Source organism: Gymnoscopelus braueri, assembly GCF_963280865.1.
Source record: "Gymnoscopelus braueri genome assembly, chromosome: 6".
NCBI lineage: Eukaryota > Metazoa > Chordata > Actinopteri > Myctophiformes > Myctophidae > Gymnoscopelus > Gymnoscopelus braueri.
The window spans coordinates 23,791,884-23,812,480 of NC_137607.1; the positions used below are offsets into that span (position 1 = coordinate 23,791,884).

Genomic DNA, 20,597 nt, shown 5'->3' on the forward strand with positions numbered 1-20,597 from the left:
AGACTGAGAAGCGAAGAGAGAAAAAAAAGTCAGCCGAACGTAGCGAAGCAGGCTGGATACCAGGCTACCTATTTATAGGATTTTATTTCGTCATGCGTCCCTCTAGCCAATCAAAGGCATTGGTGTCAACATATTGACACGTGTCACGTGGAGCTTGACCAATGTTAGCTTGGCTAACAATGTTTGCTCACACACGGCGGGACGAAGCGAAAACATACTCTCCACCTACGGCGGAGACAACAACACAGAGATTTAGAAGAAACAGAATCAACTAAAAGCAAGTGTGAAGAAATGAGTCTTGAGCTGTGCTTTAAAAATGTCTACAGAGGGTGCCTGTCTTAGGAGCAATGGGAGCTTATTCCAAGCCGTTGGCCCGTAGAAGCAGAATGCTGCTTCACCGTATTTTTATAAGACATTTCAGGCACTTCGAGTAGGCCAGCACTAGAGGACCTGAGGGGGCGGTTTGGAACGTATTTAGGGAGGAGGTCATAGAGGTAGGAGGGTGCCAGGCCATTGAGAACCTTATAAACAAGTAAAATAAATTTTAAATCAATTCTAAAAACAACCGGGAGCCAATGTAGTGATGCTAAATATGTTCTCTCATCTTAGTTTTAGTTGAAATTCTAGGCTTGGCATCACCTAAAGTAGGATCACCTCCTTATTAATCAGTGGTGTAAAGTAACTAAGAACATTTACTCAAGTACTGAGCTTCAGTATGCTTTTGAGGATTTTTTTTTTTTTACTGGAGTATTTCCAATTTTCTGTACTTTTACTTCTACTCCACTACAACTCAGAGGGCAAATATTGTACTTTTACTCCACTACAAGTATTTGAAAACTTTAGTTACTAGTTACTTTGTAGATTTTGATTATTATTACAAATCATACATTAACCACTTCAGCCCTTTATACATTTCGGCCATTTGAAAATAGCCGATCGACAAGCTCACACTGTGTCGCGATGTGACACATTGTGAGCTTGTAGATCTGCTATTTTCAAAAGATTTGTATACATTTGAAAACGAGAAATTCTGCATAATGAGTACTTTTACTTTTGGTACTTTAAGTACATTTTGATGCCAATACTTTTGTACTTTTCCTCAAGTACATTTTGAATTCCAGATAGTTGCTTGTAACAGAGTATATCTATATTGCAGTATTGATACTTTTACTTACGTAAAACATTTTAAAACTTCCACCACTGCTTATAATTAATAACAAGTCAGATTATCCAAAACTATATTCAGCACCACAGAGGCGGAGATCTCTCTCATCCCCCTCTCTCTCTCTCTCCGTGTGGGCTCTGACACAGCTGGACTGAGCAGTGAGTGTTTGATGCACTGTTTACATAACTTTATCGCTCTTTAGTGTGGACGGACCCTAACTTAATTAGCGTTATCAGCATGGGGCCGACCGGTGCACAGTAAAGTATAAATCAGACTTCATCCACTCATCTTCTAGGGTCCCCTCCACTACCTAACAGCCTTTAACCACTTAAATCATGTATACTTCATTGCCCGGAGACCCCCACGGCTCTATACTAAACGCACCTCCTATTTTAGCTCGACACTAAATATCTTCTGTGAAAAACGCTGAAACGCGTCTAGTTGTGAACTTGCAGATCGGGTATTTTCGCCAAATATTCACCCCAGAAAAAGGGTTCATCTATCTATAAAGGCATGGAATCTGTCTGTGTGTGTGTGTCTGTCTGTCTCTCACATATCTCGAAAAACATCTGACCGATCGATCTCGAACTTGACGCAACACAGAGGACCCGGGTGCTGTGGCAATCGGATCAGCGGTTGTCCATAACCAAAAATCTCTGTATCTGTCTGTGTGTCTGTGGCCCCTTTAGACCCATATGGAGATCCCTGATGTCATCAATATGATGTGATAGTACTAATACTGACGTCATAGCCTCCAAGTACTATATAATGTATGATAATGGGTACTGCACTAAGTATTCTGACAACGGGTACAATGGGTATTGCATAACCGAGGAGCATGCGTTCCCAACGGGCATTATTGGCCTAGTGTGGTTAATTCCACTAACACACATGTACAGTAGCTGACTGGGAAAGGTCATCATGAGATTACCCACCGCTTATAGCATTTGCCTTTAAATCGCTAACAGTCCACAGCCGTTCTTTGAGAGAAACAGAACATGTCAATGCATTTTGTTAATCCCTCCATCCTCCTACTCGCTCTCTTCATAACACAGGGCATCTTGAAAACACAGAAGGCGACTTGCTGAGATAATCATGGCCTCCAGCATTCACACTGTTAGCAAACACATGCTCCAGACATTATGTTGAGTGAGCCAAGGATATTCCAACGCAGCAAGTACAGCACTTATCAACCATACCTCCACAGGGCAACATTTTCATTCAAATACTGCACTACACACAGATCAAATGAAATAGAGTCCAAGTAATTCAACGATTGGCTGCTAAAATTGGCCGATATTGACCTACTATACACAGTAGTAGTGGCCTATCACAGATATATCAGTATTATTGTGTATGTTGCCCAATATGAACCGATATCAACTTTGTTTTACAGAACATAATGCAGAAAAGGTTTTTATTTATTTATTTTAATTAAAGTTATGATTCTGATGTCATGTTGGACAATAAAGTTTAAAATATCCTGCCTCATTACAGCTTAAGTGTGTGATAACCAGTATATATATATACATACAAAAAGTGTTGCTGGAGTTGTCCTTTAAAAATATGTTGGCAGGCTACTGTACATCTGTCTTTGCAAAGTGTCTTTTGCGATCTGTGACCCTTCCTGTCTGCAGAGGTCTCTTAATTACTAACTGAAAGACATGACTCATCTAATATTTCCAGATCTCATAATCTTTACTCACTCCCTAAAGGCTGCAAAGTGACCCTGGACAATGGTGGTCAATAAATTGTGTGTGTGTGTGTGTGTGTGTGTGTGTGTGTGTGTGTGTGTGTGTGTGTGTGTGTGTGTGTGTGTGTGTGTGTGTGTGTGTGTGTGTGTGTGTGTGTGTGTGTGTGTGTGTGTGTGTGTGTGTGTAATGCGTCTGTGTGTTAAGAAGAGAGAGTGAGAGAAGAGGGTTCATTAATCTTATCTTTGGTGTTTCCAGAATAATCATTCATCATCATTATCACACTAAATATTAATAAAATCAGATGTGCAAAGCACTGTTAACTGTTTTGTTGTCATTTTTACCTAATTATGTTGTAACTGATAAACTCCTCCAGAAAAATGTACACGGGCTGCAACTATTGATTATCTTCTTAGTGATTATAATATCGATAACTTTTTTGTTTAATCGAATAATCGAGAACAGAGACTTTTTGTATAGTTAACAAAAATAGCTGATCGTCGCATTGCGAGGTGTTGTTAGCTTGTAGATCTAGTTTTTACAAATGTATTATTCTATTTAAATCAATTATTTGTCATGATTTATTATTTTGGTTAGTTCTATTAACTGTTGCACACCTAAACATTTAATGAGTTAGAAAAAGAGGTTGCGCTTCAACAATGGACAATCGCAACGGAGTGCTAAAAACCAAATCGGTTGGTTCCTTTTCTTTTATGTAAAGCGAATTTGGGTACTTAGAAAAGCACTATATAAATCTGAGCTATTATTATTATTATAAATCCAGTCAACATATGAAAAAGGTAGCACATGCCAAACTTCAAGTCAATAAAGGATAAAATACAAATATTTCTACTTTGTTTTTTTGGCACATTTATTTGGAATCATTTCAGAGTAGATGGGACATGGGGGTGGTCGGTGCGAATGGCATGATCACAATAAAAGTGATCAAATGTAGACGGAAATAGCACTGAACTTGCCAAGAGATAAATGAAATGGATATACACACTCAATACTATGACACCCAATGGACTGAATGATGATTATAACTTAAAATGCTTTTTGGGTTGATACTGTCTGTGATGTATGTCCTATCACAGACACTGTCACTTGGATGTGTAGCTTTGAGATACATGTGTAACTTCCTATTGTTTGTAATGGGTCGTTAAATAATCCAAATCAAATCAGTCTTGTATCTAGAATCATGTTATACAAGTGATTGGCCTGATCTCAGCTGTGTGTTGACTCTGACCTTGTGTATGAATTGAGTTGAATCTGTGCCAAATAAACAAGTGGAAATGTGCGTATTTTGTCCTCTATTGACTTGACGTTTGGGATGTGCTACCTAAAATGTTGTGTTTTCATTAAGAACGTCAGAGCATAGCAGCTTACCTAAAGTGACCTGAAAGAAACGTCTCTGCCCGTCTCTCTTTCCTTTTTAAGAACGCTGAGATTGGAAGAATCCATTTGTATCAAAAGTTGCTGTGTTTTAGTTAAGATTCTTGAACCTCAGGGTGACTTTAGGGTGACTGGTGCCTCGCCTTTGTGACGTGTTGTAAGCTTGTGGATCAGCTATTTCCGCTATTTAAAAAAATATTTTGAAAGTATAAAATTATTAAATGTGTAAGTTATTTGTCATATCTGCCCTGTGCAATTTGTGATTATGAAGCCTAAAAACCAAACAAGAAATTAAAATTGAATTCATATGTTCCAATGTTCAATGCCAAAAACACAATTAAATCGTTAATCGCTATTATTTGTGTGACAATTAATCACCAACTTAAATTTGTAATCGTGAAAGCCCTACACACACACACACACACACACACACACACACACACACACACACACACACACACACACACACACACACACACACACACACACACACACACACACACACACACACACACACACACACACACACACAGGTATTGACAGCAGATGTGAGTATACACTGCTGTCTAATCCGACACAAAGAGGTTATCTCTCTACCTCCCTCCTTCTCTCCTTCCGTCTCTCTCTCTTCAGAGAGAAGTTCTGAGACTGTGCTCATCAATAATGGAACAGCCAGAATCATGTAAAATTCTCTAAGAACCCTGTCTGCCACCCTCTGTACTTTTGTCCCATGAATTATTCATATTTCACGCGTGTGTGTGTGTGTGAGAGCGAGCAAGTAAAGTGTACAGTATGGGTGTGTGCACGTGAGGTGATCACATGACGCGAATAAAGACCGGGAACGCATCTGTGTCATTTTAAGATTTCTTTGACTATTCAAAAATTGCAGATATACAAGCTCATAACGCGGCACTGAGTGTCGCGCTATGAGCTTGTAGATCAGCTTTATTTAAAAAAAATTGTGCAAAGCTTTGAATATACATTTTTAACTCAAATCTTTGCTTCCGGGAGTCCGCGGACAAATACATATAATTTTGGCTGGTCCTTGACATGAAAAAAAGTTTGAGAACCACTGATTTATTATTACAGCATTTTTAGAAGACATTTGTAGAACCCCCAGAAGCAAAGATTTGAGTTAAAAAAAATCTTTAAAAAACATATATATTCAAAGATTTGCACACATTTTCAAGATTTCCCCCCCCAAAAATCTGATCTACATGCTCTAGAGCGGCACTTGGTGCCGCGCTATGTGCTTGTATATCTGCTATTTTTGAATAGCCAAAGAAATGTAAAATGACACAATGCTTTCCCGGATTGAATGGGTTCATAAAGACTGTTAATAAAACTGTCTTCCTGTGTGTCCGATATTGCAATATGTTGTGTGAGCTTGTAGATCCACTATTTTCGATGAAGAGATTTGGTGTAGAGGGAAAAATGGAGGAAGCCAAGTATTATAGACCCATGGGGGACCACAGTCAACAAATTATATAAGGTTTAAGTGGTTATGCCTACTGTAATTTACACTTCAACAAATTTTTCTATTGAAAATCAGTTATTTTCGCCAAGCAACGCGGACATATGACAAGTATAAATTTGCACTCAGCCATCATAACAGATGTGCTGGAGGTATTCATTATAAGGTGTTGGATTCCAGTACAAGCATGGATGAATTCTAACATACTTTAGTTTACAGCTGCCACCGGCAGTAATTCAATTAATCTTTTACTGAATACCGTTTTAGCCTCACACTGTGTTCTCTTAACATACAGTAGGCCTAAATACAATACAGTTGTAGTTGTGGCTGGACTATATTATCGTAAAAGCTAGAACATCCTCCTATAATTCTACAAAGCTCTGTGCGTGCGTGTGGTGTGTGTGCGGTGAGCCCCATATCTCTTCTGCCCCGTTCTCCTCAGTGGCTGGAGCAATTGCTCTGCATTTGCACACAGTCATTGACCATTACCATTTGCACAGAGCACCAGAGCCCGTTTTTCGCTTTACCGAAATGTCAGCTGTTTATTAGTGTTTTTGTGTTCGCTGGCTCCCGGGTTGCCAGATTATGTGCGTGAAACAAGCATGGGTACTCATATCCCCCGACGGGTATGGTCTAGTGTAGTTAAATCTTGCAAATATATGTATGTGATACATTTGCATTTGCGTTACATTGCAATTACTTCTGTATCCAAATTAATCTATAAATGAAGTCAATCCAGTTGAAGTACATTCAGTGGCATTAAATGGTTTGAGCTTAATAAGATGACAATATCTCTTGCTAGTCTTATTTGTGAACACACTGCATAACCACATATATTCATATACAAGCACTACACTTAGTATGCATGAGTAGTACACACAAAAAAACACCTATATTAATAGTTTAAAAGATTAGCGTGCTACACATCAGTACATTTTCAATTAGAGAGGTTAATAAGGGACATGAGGAAATATAGGCCTATAGGGGATCTTCTGTAATGTTTGGTTTGTGCTGGTGGGATTAATTGTTTGTTTTGTTTGTTTTTCCTCATTTCTCTTCCAGTTACTGTCACCCTGGTGGACCATAATCAGAGCCTTAACTGTGGAGATTATTTTTACATTCAGTGCACATTTCCATCTTTTTGTTGAGGCAGAGAGGTGAGGGAGAGAGTTTATATTGAACTTGTGTAGTCAACAACATCATATATATCATTAACCACTTAAACCCTACTTAGCTGACTGGAGTCCCACAGGGGTCTATTCTTAGCCCCATCCTTTTTTCTCAATACTCTTCAGTTAATGTAGCCGATCTATCATACTATAATTGCACGAAATCTGCTGCGTGTGAGTGTCCATATATGGACATAAAAGGGACACATACATGGGTACAACGGGTTTGCATAACCATGCACGCATTCCCAACTTGCATCGTCCCCGATTAGTGTCATTCCCAAGTCTAGTCTAGTTTATATATATATATATATATATATATATATATATATATATATATATATATATATATATATACATACATACATACATATACTATTTCTACCTGGAGGCTGAAACCTTGAGGGTCAAACGTGCCAATAGAGAAACAGCGCTTTAGTGACACAGTAAAAACATACCCTCCCCCTCATTATCATAACAGGTGTGGGCATGAGGAGGAGGAGGGACTAGGACAGGTGGGTGGTGCTAAGGTGGTGGAGGAGGTGCTAAGGTGAGAACCAGGTATACTTAATGAACTGGAGGCGTGTCCACATAAAAACATAATTTTAACAATTTCTGTACACTTTTTTGAAAAAAATCTTCCTCCTAGTATAACCATAATACCTGATGATTATGTTTTAGGGGGGGGGGGGGAATCACTGAAAATCACGGCACCCCGTCTTTAAGTCATGCAAGGGATCCATTCCTAATGGATGAAACTATGGTGATAAAATGAGGAACGTGACATTATCGATGGCTGGGTTTCAGTGATGTTGTTCAGAATACAAAAGAGCAAAACACCTCAAATATCACACCCTCTCCACCTGTTCTCGCTGTTGTCCTTCATCCACATGTTGCATAGTATACGTATGCGTACGGCGTACACACACACACACACACACACACACACACACACACACACGCACATACCCACACGCACACACACACACGCGCACGCTCACCCGCTGAGGACCACTATGAAGTCCATGATGTTCCATCCGTTCCTCAGGTAGGATCCTTTGTGGAACGCGAAGCCCAGAGCGATGACCTTGATCCCTGCCTCCAGGCAGAACATGCCGATGAAGTAGGGCTCTGTCTTTTCCTGTTGGTGGCAATCACAGCCTGAATGACACACACCCCTCCCTCTGTACTGGACTATGTGTAGGGGTGCAACAGTTAACCCATTAAAACCGGGAACGCATCTGTGTAACCACTTAAACCATTATCTTTAAAAAATAACTGATCTACAAGCTCATAGCACGGCACCGAGTGCCACGCTACGAGCTTGTAGACCTGCAATTTTTTGAAAGATCGTGAAAATTTGGTGCAAAAACATTAAAACATTTTAAACTAAAATCTTTGCTTCTGAGGATTCTAGAAACGTCTTCTAAATCCTAACAGTTTTTTTAATTAATTTGTTTACTTATGTTGCTATAATATCAGTGATTCTCAAACTTTTTCATGTCAAGGACCACCCAAAATTATATGTATTTGTCCACGGACCCCCCCATCTCAAAATATTTTGTTACAGGGACCCCCAGAAGCAAATGTTTGAGTTAAAATGTTATATATATATATTCAAAGATGTGCACACATTTTCACAATTACTTAAAAAAAATATAGCAGATAGCTCATAGCGTGGCACCGCTTGTATATCTGCTATTTTTGAATAGCCAAAGAAATCTTAAAATGACACAGATGCGTTCCCGGTCGTAATGGTTTAATTGAACAAATTAGAGCACAATAAAATAGAAACGTGCTTCTGGAGTAAAAAAGTAATCCATTCCATAGTATAATATAGTCACTAAGAAGATAATTGATAGCTGCAGCCAGCGTGCGTGCGTGCGTGCGTGCGTGCGTGCGTGCGTGCGTGCGTGCGTGCGTGCGTGCGTGCGTGCGTGCGTGCGTGCGTGCGTGCGTGCGTGCGTGCGTGCGTGCGTGCGTGCGCATACGTGTGCATCTCTCTCACCAGTCTCTTAGACATGGGGGTCTTGTCTTCCCCAGGGAGGTGCTGCTCCAGAGCCAAGACGATACAGTTGGCGATGATGGTGGCCAGGATCATGTATTCGAACAGAGTGGAACAACAGGGTTAAGGAGCTCACCCAACTTTTTGAGGTTTGATCATTTCGTTGATGTTCTGACAACATTTGCACTGCACATACCAACCGGTTTAGCCAGAGCGTAGTCAGGGCAGAGTCTTGACACCACTTGCTGTATATAGATCTGAATAAAAACCCAAACAAACTTAATGCGTTCTTTCGATTACAGCGCTGGTTCTCAATGTGGAGTCCAAATGGACCCTTACGGATGCCTTATGGGTCCATTTGGTTCCATTTGCACTCTCTCAGAGTTAAATTAACACTGAGGATTTTACACTGTAGGGGTGTTTGACGTGTTGTGAGCTTGCAGATCTGCTATTGTTAAAAAAAAAAGAAACATTAAAAAAATGTCTTCTCAGGGTACAAAATTTGCCTCTGTATTGGGAAATGAGTGCGCAAAAATACTAAAATAGTAAATGAATACATTTTATATAGTTGTATTCAGTATATTGCTATAATGTGTGGCACTTGTGTGCCTCAACCCATCATTTGGAAACCACTGATCTATTAAATGGGAGAGTGGGTGGGCGGGCCAGAAACCTGTTCCTATATAAATATGTCAGTCTTGCTACAATCTACAGTATACACCCTGTACTAAGAGACCTCTGCTGGTTGCTGGTTTAACTCCCGCTGCTCTGGGGTTGAGGTAAGCTCTTCTTACTAATGGTGCGTGGGCACACATCTTGTTCCTGGCTGTGAGCGGGAAAAGAGAGTGAGCGAGAGAGAGAGAGAGAGAGAGAGAGAGAGAGAGAGAGAGAGAGAGAGAGAGAGAGAGAGAGAGAGAGAGAGAAAGTAAAGCTGGACTGCCGATGGCATACATTGAAAATAGCAGATCTACAAGCTCACAGCACATCACGTTTGTGCTTGTAGATCTGCAATTTTCAGTGTGCGACACACACACACACACACCGAAACACCATAAGGGAGCCTAAAACAACAGTGAGAGAGACACAGTGAAAGAAACAGAGGGATCACAAGAGAGATTAAGAGAGAGAGAACTGAAGAAACAGAGAGATGGAGAGAGAGAGAGAGAGAGAGAGAGAGAGAGAGAGAGAGAGAGAGAGAGAGAGAGAGAGAAGGCATAGTGTGTGTGATCAATAAAGCACTAGTAAAAACCATTCTAAATCGTCATTCTCTCGTCTAGGAGCATGGAAGCAGGTGGGACGTAAGGAGGCAAGTAAGTGACATACATAGCGAAGAGAGCCAAATGGGAGGGATATAAGGATTGACGGGACGATCAATGTTCTGCCAGTAGCCGAGACCCAGCGGGGTTACCCAGGGACATGAGAGCGATGGGAAGCCACAAAAACATGGCAAGCGTAATCTGACTCCCACCAGCCTGCAGGGATTCCAACCTCAACCCAGGCAAATTGGCTAACCACTCAATGGTTGAAAGAGAGAGAGAGACAGAGAGAAAGACAGAGGAGGGAGTGGGAGAGAGTGGGGGATAGAGAGAGAGAGAGAGAGAGAGAGAGAGAGAGAGAGAGAGAGAGAGAGAGAGAGAGAGAGACAGAGAGAGAGAGAGAGAGAGAGAGAGAGAGAGAGAGAGAGAGAGAGAGAGAGAAGACAGGGTTATAGACCAGAGATCACTAGAGTAAGTGAGAGATGTTGAGGTGCACTTACAACTTAAGCCTCCAACAAGCTTGGGTAATAATTTACAGAGGTCTGTGTTACTGGTGAACATCCACAACAATGAGAGTTCAAAGCGTGCAATGCATATCGTTGAGTGATAGTGTCGTATGATGAAGTATAATGGCTCCATTATGTTGCTTAAAGGGATTCTAGGCAACATTAAGCCTACATTTCAAAAACATTTATATATATATATATTTAGCATTTTTTTCCCGTCTATTAGCCACTATATAATGATGCTGGGGTGTTTTCCTGCATTGAAACACAGTCCTCTTTCTGAAATACGTATTTTCCCTACTATTTATGTTTTGACATCCGGGTATCCGGGACGTAAATGAAACGCACGCATGTGCTCGTCAGTGCGCGTCTGCGTTCGTGTGAACTGTTCGAGTGAAACCGAATGGAACCGAGTGCAGCCGACAAAAATGGAACGAGCCGCCATTGTTTTCTGCCGCGTTGTTTTTACTTTTTACTTTCGGTTATAAAACGCTCTCAAAATTATTTTTTGAGGCACGGAATTTACTTTTAAGATATTGTTTGGATAGAATTTAGTTGTTTAACTTCATACATGTGGTCAATTTATCATGACAGAGCCTATTTAAAAATAAAATTTAAGAGAACCGGCAGGGGCGGGCAGTGACAGGCATTGTATCTGAATAAAGCAACCTATTTTCGGCATGGTCCGTTCAGAAGTCCCCCCTGCATCACCCCCTGGTGGTCGGGGAAACAAACTGCTGATGAGGGGGAGGGGGGGGGGGGGGAGTGGAGGGGCGGTGTTTGACGACAGTTTTTTTATTTTTTTGATCTCTGAACTTGCCTAGAATCCCTTTAAGTAGAGAGCGCTCAAATGGTTGCTAGCCACACCCTTCATTCCCTCAAACACACAAAACAAACAGGAAAGGAGGGGAAGAATTGACATATGAGAGAGAGAGAGAGAGAAGGAGGGGGAGAGACATAGAGAGAGACAAGAGAGAGGGAGACAGAGTGGGGGGGGGGGAGACAACGAGAGAGAGAGAGGACATGAAGACATAAGGAGGCTGGAGAGAGGTATCCACGGCAACGGGCTTCTCTCCGATGTGCAGCCAAAAGCCAATGTTACAAGATGGTTACTGGGCAGCTGAACAAACACTGGATCCTACACATAACTGCCTACACACACACACACACACACACACACACACACACACACACACACACACACACACACACACACACACACACACACACACACACACACACACACACACACACACACACACACACACACACACACACACATTTTCCAGGGACCCCTTAAATAAAAATGCTCTTTCACGTCATCCTGATTGCGTGAAACAGGGCCAAATATAGTTGCAGGTTTTTCTTTTTTTTATCTAATGCATTGCCATTTTGGAGAAAATCTATAAATAACACTGATTTAGTCACCCACATATTTTTTCGATGCACAAGTAAGACGCGCGAACGCGGTAAGCGAACGCAAAAAAAGAAAAAAAAGAATGAAAAAAAATATTTTAAAAAAAAGTAACCAATAATTTTTTTTTTTTTTTTTTTAAAAAAATCTGCGTTAAAAGGAGCATCTTAGAAAAATACAAATTCACAAAAAAAAAACTTGGAATGTTTTTGAACAATTCAACAAAGTGTTTGAAGTGCCTGTTTCACCCACTTCCGGGGGGCGGAGCCAAAATCCGAGCCCGATGTATTTGTTCGTAGACCCCCACTTAGGGGGGGTAGAAAAAGTTTGGGAGCGATTCGGGCACTTTTCATTTAACATGGGGTTTCAATGGGGAGTTTTTAGGAGCCTTCTCCGGGGCGTGGCTTCCGGGGGAAGGGGCGGGCTTAAACGCAACCTTGACAGGTGTGTTCAGTTTTCAAAGACCTTTCATTTGATGTATGGTACGTCTAAATTGGACATTTAGTTATCTCAGAGGAGCTGCACACAGGCAGTGCACACAGAGACACAGAGATACAGAGATACAGAGACACAACCCGAGCAGGGTTACATAGTAAGCTCCACTTGGTCGGAGGCGCGGCTTCGCCGCGCCTCCTCCCGCGTTCGCAATAAACTTGGCTTAGATTTGATTATAAATACAAAACAATCTGGGACTTGTAATGAATAAAACATTATGTTAACAAATCTGTATGAGTAGCACAATATAACTAGCACATCTGCAGTGGTTCAGAGGTCTGTCTCCCTACTGTTCCATTGAGAAATGTCCAACCTAGAGTCAGGTAGGACAGCTACTGGTTGACAATGTTGATAAAGTTATTTGAAGCAAAAGGTGCACCGGATTGGACACTATAAAACCACAGAGTTATTGTAGTTCGGGCATCGTTGGAAACTTAAGTTTACTAAATGGGAGTCGAGGGATGAATCTACAGTAGAATCTGTTCTCATAAAAGGGAAATGTGATACGGTTTGTAGTTCTAAAACTGAGATGTGTGTTTACAAATGGTTATTTGAAGTAACTGTTGGTTTAGCCCACAAAAAAAGACATCTCTTTAAGTACCAGAAGCCCTCAAAATAACACACAGTGTCAGATTTGCATACTGATTACCATTAAGATCGGGAACATGGATCTGTGTCATTTTTAAGATCTCTTTGGCTATTCAAAAAATAGAAGATATACAAGCTCATAGCAAACAATTGCAAATCTTTGAATATATATTTTTTTAAAGCGAACATTTGTAAAATATTTTGTTCCAGGGACCTCCAGAAGCAAAGATTTGAGTTAAAAATGTTATGTAAAAATATATGTATTCAAAGATTTGCACAAAATGTTCAAGATTTTTCTAAAATAACAGATCTACAAGCTCACAGCGCGGCACTCGGTGCCGCGCTGTGAGCTTGTATACCTGCTATTTTTGAATAGCCCAAAGTATAAAATAATGGTTATAGCTAAAATCTAAAATGACACAGATGCGTTCCTGGATTGAATGGGTTAAAGAAGTCAACTTCCTGGTAGTTGAGGTGAGGGTTTGAAGGGTCAACACCAAAATGGCCTAAAATTACCTTAAAGGAGTAGTTCAACCAAAGAATTACTTATTTTCTATCAATTACACAACACATGAAGCCTTGAATTCATGGAAAGGAGGGGAAGAATTGCCTTTTTTTTTTGTCGCATTCCTAAGCCAATAATTTGATTACTGTCTCCTACCGGCTAATGTATCCGGTAGGAGACACAAAGGAGACTCTTTGGAAATATATTTCCGGAAATACACGCGGTCATAAAATTATTGGCTTAGGAATGCGACAAAAACAAAAAAATCGCTTCATGGGGTGTGTAATTGATAGAAAATAAGTAATTTTTGGGGTGAACTATTCCTTTAAGAGCAAGTAAGCCCAACTCCCTCTGTACAGATGTGCCACTCTGTTCGCAAGGACTAACAGTGAGATTAAATTCACAAAAGCTTTTCTGACATCACTTGCAGCAAACTGTCTAGCTATTACAGAATCCACTCTGGTCCCGTGAAGATACTTTGTATTTGTAAAAACTAAAAAAAACACAAAAAAAATCCTCAAACAGATAAAGTGGTACATACATAAAAGTCCCTCACCAAAAGTCTCACAAGTTGCCCACTCAACTCTCTATAGTCGATGTCGGGCAGAAATGTTCACGCTTTTTTGGTAAATGAATGGTGCTAATTCTTTGTACAAGAGTGTCACGAGAAAAGCAGCGAAAATAGCAGATCTAAAAGAGTTGTAAGCTTGTATATCTGCTATTTCAGCTATTTTCAAAACATTATGAAAGTAAAAGTGGTTAAGTCTGTCTGTGAGTTTTATAAATATCGAACCGATGAAAAGTATTAATAAGAGCTTGAGACTAAATAATAACTACACTGGGTCCATAATTGGAACACAGGCGAGGCGAAGCTTTTGTAAAGTAAAGTGTAAAGTAACTAAGTACATCTACTCAAGTACTGTACTTAATTAAAATGTTTAGGTATTTTGACTTTCTTCAGTATTTACAATTTCAATACTTTTACTTCTACTCCACTACATCTCAGAGGAAACTATTGTACTTTTACTCCACTACAATTACTTACTTTGTAGATTTTGATTATTATTACAAAACACACTAACCACTTCAGCCCTATAAATATTTCGCCCATTTGAAAATAGCCGATCTATGCGTCGCGATTTTCTCAAGCACATTTTGAATACGGGACTTTTACTTAGTAACAGAGTATTTCTACATTGTAGTATTGATACTTTTACTTAAGTAAAAAAATGTGAGTACTTCTTCCACCACTGGCGATACCTAAATAAGTGCCTGCTGGGAGGTTGGTTGGCAGGGTGATGTCATACATACTCTGCCAGGCCTTGGAATGAGGCATCTCTCGCTGGGGTGGGAGTGTACGTGTGCGTGTGCGTGTGCGTGTGCGTGCGTGTGCGTGTGTGTGTGTCGCGGTGGGGGGGGTGGGGGGGACGCCTGTGACTCACAGTGACGACGGCGCTCTGCCTCGCTCGTCAAACACCGGTGTAAAAATAGACACAGAGATGGGAGTGTGATACGCCATGCATCTGTGAACGTGTCAAGGCCCAGATTAGACTCAAGCCCCTGTGATTATTATTACACCGGGGTGCAGATGAAAATTAATCACAGGCGTCTGTTGACTGGGCTTATATACTGGGAAATCTGTGAATCGCTCCCAGCATGTGTCTGCATACGCGTGTGTTTTTGCGTGAGAGCGTGTCTGTGTGAACAGGTGGGAGGGTAGGTGGAGGGTCGGGCGAGAGTGTGAATCTACAAAGGGTGGGACTATACACAAACATAAATGAAAGCCAAGTAGGCTTCAGCTGGACAAAACTGAGGAATACGGAAAATATATAGGAACATTTATTATATCATAAAGGACTTTTAAAGGACAAGACCACTTTGGTAGAGGTTTGGGTTGTGTAGTTACGTTGCCATGATTTAACTCCAAAGGTGGACAAGAATCATTTCTGCATTGATTAGAAATTGATCATTCAAAATATAGAACAGACAATTCAGATAATATAGAACATCACCAAACTTCACCATAGAACATCACTATAAAAATGTTAACTTCCTGTTGATTTTACTATAGTATTTGAAGATCTGGATTCACGGATCCAGTCCGGGTTTTCTTCCTAATAAAAATGGCAAAATCAACAGGAAATGTTTTATTTAAAAAAAAACAGTACTGGGTTTTGTGATGTTGTATATTGTCTAAATCAACTTGGTTTGCGTTCGTTTATGTGCTAAAAGAGCGACTTTGAGAGCTGTTTCAGCGTACAATGTAAGTCAATGAGGAGCATATTTTGAATTATCAATTTCTAATCACTGGAACAATTATTGATTTCTTGTCCACCTTTGGAGTTACATCATGGCAAAGTAACTACACAAACCAAACCTCTACCAAAGTTGTCTTGCCCTTTAAATCAATATGACGTGTTGTTTGATTGATATGGGGTTATTTTCTGATTTAGGACAAATTGAATTGCACCAAATGAAAGGTCTTTTGAATGAGCAATTTTACAAGGGTATGAAAGAGTACAAGATGTCAGCCTGCCATTCTAGCAGTACTGCTTATTAAGACAGACAGACAGACAGACGGATGCACGCACGCACGCACGCCCGCACACACGCACGAGTACACACACACAGACACATGCTATATAGACAGATTCAGTTGTCATAGCAGCACTGCAGTAAGGATGAAAAAGGATACAGGTAAGAATAGAGAACAAGTACAGAGAAGTCATAACACTTGTAACAAAATTGGTAACAAAATGATATAAAAGAAAGTGTAAGGATGATTAACATCCAACCTGGCCTACTAAGCCTGAACTGGTCAGCTGTGCAAAGTTTAACCAATCAGGGTTTTTTATAGGCCACAACAGGTGGCCTATAAATAACCCTGATTGGGTTCAGTACTTCAGTACCAGACTGATTGGATTGTACCGTGCTGTACCATCACCCTCCTGTGAATCTCTACCCGTGATCAACAACCAATTAAAAACAGCATAATAAAAACCACCTGACGAGTTTAAATAGTGACTCCAAAAGATGGAAATGCAAGACTTTGAGACTTATCTCAAATTCACATTTTCTATTTTGCTACATCAGGCCGCTAACGCATACAGCTTTCATTAGAGCATCGATGTTCTTTTGGAGCGCCATTATTTACACTCAGTGGTATTTTTATACAACGTATTGACTGTAACTGAGCACTAGGTGTGCAACAGTTAATCAAACTAATCGATTTTATAGATTATAAAAAATTATATTCTTTTATAAAATATACAGAAATTACGATGTGACACGTTGTGATCTTGTAGATCTGCTACATTTGCTATTTTTGCGTGACACCGTTTTACGACAAAGCATAAAATACTATAGGGCGATTTACCGTAGTTGTTTATAAATAATCAATTGTAACGTGTTGTGTGTTTGTGCTTTTGCGTTCGAGTTTCCACGGCAGACCGTGGTGTGCACGCGAGTGTGTGTGTATGTGTGCCTGCGTGCAGCTCTGTGTGCATTGTAGGGATGTTGTGGCTAGTTCTGTATCACTTTCTGAGACATGCCTGCACCCGTAATCAGACGCATGACTTGTGGAAGTACAAACAAGAGTTTGACCATCACTTTTCAAACACTCTGTAAGTATGCCTTCAGCATTCTCTCACTGTCTGTTTCTGAGATGCGTGCAACAGAAACAGGTAATGATTTCAATGTGTTGCGTTTGTGTATGCAAAAACAATGTCGGACTCATTTTGTCTGGTCCCCTGCTAAATATAATGAATGATGACATGTTCAGTCGTGTGTCATCATTCAACCACTGGTTGTCGAGGTGGCTTCCAAATAATAGCGCGGCCTAGATACATGTTATAAAACACATTTATTAAAATAACGTTATAAATATGGTATACTGTATGATGTTATATAACATTATAAATAACATGGGCTTTATAAATGCAGGGAAACCTGCTCTGATTAGACCAGGTTTCCAACTTGGCTGGTATGAGTCACATTTCTGCACAGATGGATGAGTTTATTGACAAGCCATGCTCATCGTGACCATCTACAGTGGGTACCAGGGGGCAGACTTGTGGCTGTACACGCTTCTTTGTGCTTCCACTAGAACAGCCATGATGAGCCACCCACCCAAAACCCCATAGAGACTGTTAGATTGCACTCAAGGGTGATGGGGACAGCTGGGAGGATGGCCAGCAGTGTCAGGGTCCGGCCAGGGGCGGGGTAGGAGGGGGCCAAACCAGTCCCCCCCATAGTCTTTGAGACATTTGGTAGCCTTTTTCAAGTCAATACGATAATCCCTCAGAAGATAATCAATAGTTGCAGTCCTACTGAGCACCCACAGCCAAGGTGGCAATCAGAGGATGTACACCTACTATAGTCTATATTTCCACGTAATTAAAACATTGTGTCATAGAGCTCACAAATCCAACCTTTGGCAGATTACAAAAAAGAGTCTGGCAGTGTGTAAGGTGCAAACATGACATCACATCTGCAGGTGTGCACTGTACTGCTTGCAAGCTGTCTGTTGAAGCGTAGGACATGACTGGCTCAGTCCTTCCCACCTCCACAGCTGACCTTGAGCCATCCACTCAAACTCAAACGATATGATATGTTTGATATTTGATATCAAACATAATGGATGTGTGGAGATGTGCTCAGGGTTCACTCGGGCCTGCTGATATGTGGTAGCCTTGCAGGCAAACCGCATCAGCTAAGAGCCATAGACAGAAACAATGGTTTTGTTCACAACACACACAACTTTTCAATTAATACAGACGTAGGCAGACCAGAACCCTGCCAGCAACTGTAATGGGGCGGCCATGGCTGAACGGGTAGAGGGGCCTTCTGGGAAACCATGAAGTTCATGAGCAAGACACTTAACTCCCAAGAACTCCCCCCGAGCACTCATCAGAATTCTGAGGAGCCACCAGCTGGGTGAAGCTGAAAACTCAAGGAATCATTATGAACTTTCTGTCAGCAGATTGTTAGAGAGGAATTCATCAGGCAATGCAGAGCTAGCAGAGCCCATACCAAAATGGCAGAGGATAACTTAACAGGGCTTTGGACTTGGCTATCTGTGCTAAGTGCCATATCCTATCTCACAAGAGAAATACATGGAAATTATGTGACTAAAACAAACCTTGCAAAATCTTGAACACCAGGGGGAAGTTCTTCACACATTATTAATCCACATGTGAGTGGAATCGTTAACACAAACGGCATTAAATGCAATAATCAATTATTCAGAGGTGTACCTGCCCAGTGGGAAGCTTCCTGCCGCAGCGGTCCCCTAGTGGGGATCAAACCGGAGAAGCAGCTGCCAGGCCTCCACAGGCCCACCATACTCAGCCTGAGCTGTGTGCTTCATTAGCCCAGCCTTTTTTTTGCCTTCCAGCCCCCAGCCAGCCTTCCCTCCACTATCGCCACAGGTAGGCGGGGCTGACAGACTCACACATTCATGTACTTGCACACAATAGCTTGCACACACCCACAAATTTCCAAAACCGTACATTTTCAGGAAATGGAAAAAGGATCATGTGTTCCACTGGATCCATTGTATCACAACAAGCTCTTAATACTTTTCATTGGTTAAATATTTATAAAATCCACAGACAGACTTTCAACCTGTCGTCCCTATATTGAGCATGTCATTATAGACAAAAGTTGCATTACATAACATGCAACTTGTAGATCTGCTATTTTAGCTACTTGAAATAGGGAAATAGGGCATACATTTATGAAAAAACAAACATACAAAAAATATGGAGTTACAATGTTTGCACACAATAAGTTTTGTAAAGCGACTTTGGGTACTATGAAAAGCGCTATATAAGTGTGATGTATTATTATTATTATTATTATTATTATTATGAGAGGGTTTTACTGTGTATGTAAATATCTCACAACCATTCAGGTTAAACTTGGGAATAATTCAATGCACACAAAATCCTCCCCACACACCCAGCTACAGTACATTACACTACATGAATCCAAAAAGAAGACAAACAACAAACACACCGACAGCGCTAGATAAGCCTCTGGATAAATTGTGAATTGATCCGTTGAGGTGATAATTGAGCTTTTGAGAAAGGAGGCACTTACAGTGTGGCAGGGTGGCAGAAGCACGTTGCACTCTAAACACAAAGCTGACCTTTAAGAGAAGCCATGCAGGGTGTGTGTGTGTGTGTGTGTGTGTGTGTGTGTGTGTGTGTGTGTGTGTGTGTGTGTGTGTGTGTGTGTGTGTGTGTGTGTGTGTGTGTGTGTGTGTGTGTGTGTGTACGTACGTACGTATGTACTGTACATACATACATGTGTGTTCTTGTGCAGGTGCTGCATAGTTCACTTGCATACAGAGAGCCAGAGTGGATATTGACCAGCGCCCAACCACCTGCTGAGCAACACTCCTCTCAAAACCATAATGGGAAACAATATGAAATAAAGTCTGTGTGTGACTTATGACTTGATATGATGCTAAGTGACACGCCAATCGGACGTCATTGCTTATCATGCCTGTTAATGTCTGTTAATCGGATACAGTTGAGCTCATTAGACGTAATAGGACACTCCCTCCAGAACAACACATTAACCTGAGGGTTATCTAGTCTGGCTGCTTTCCTTCTGGTCACCACAAGAACATTCACTCGGACAGCCTTCAGTATAGTGATGTTCATACAACAGACTCAGAAGACAATCAGAATCAACAGCAATCATTCAACATTTTTCGTCATAATATGGGACTTCTTTTAGTGAACAAGACGTCCTTTTAACCAATATGTATTGTAGAGTATGTTAATACAATATATCTAGCTACTTTTCCAATGAGAAATTTCAATCCTGGTGTCGGGTAGGACACCGACTGGTAAACACACCGGATACTAGATGCACCACCGTCTTTATTGTAATTCAGAAATCACCATAATGAATGGGGAGACCT

General features: G+C 40.8%; 1 protein-coding gene across 1 annotated transcript in view; it reads right to left on the reverse strand.

The window, feature by feature from the left end:
* The window catches only part of cacna1ea (calcium channel, voltage-dependent, R type, alpha 1E subunit a), a 193,784-nt gene that overhangs the window by 97,457 nt on the left and 75,730 nt on the right, over positions 1–20,597 (reverse strand). Inside the window, exons 4-5 of the mRNA XM_080430496.1 lie at positions 8,903–9,004; positions 7,896–8,035 (exon numbers count right to left, since the gene is read on the reverse strand). Of these exons, the coding sequence (XP_080286622.1) occupies positions 7,896–8,035; positions 8,903–9,004 (242 nt within the window). The remainder of the gene's footprint in view (positions 1–7,895; positions 8,036–8,902; positions 9,005–20,597) is intronic.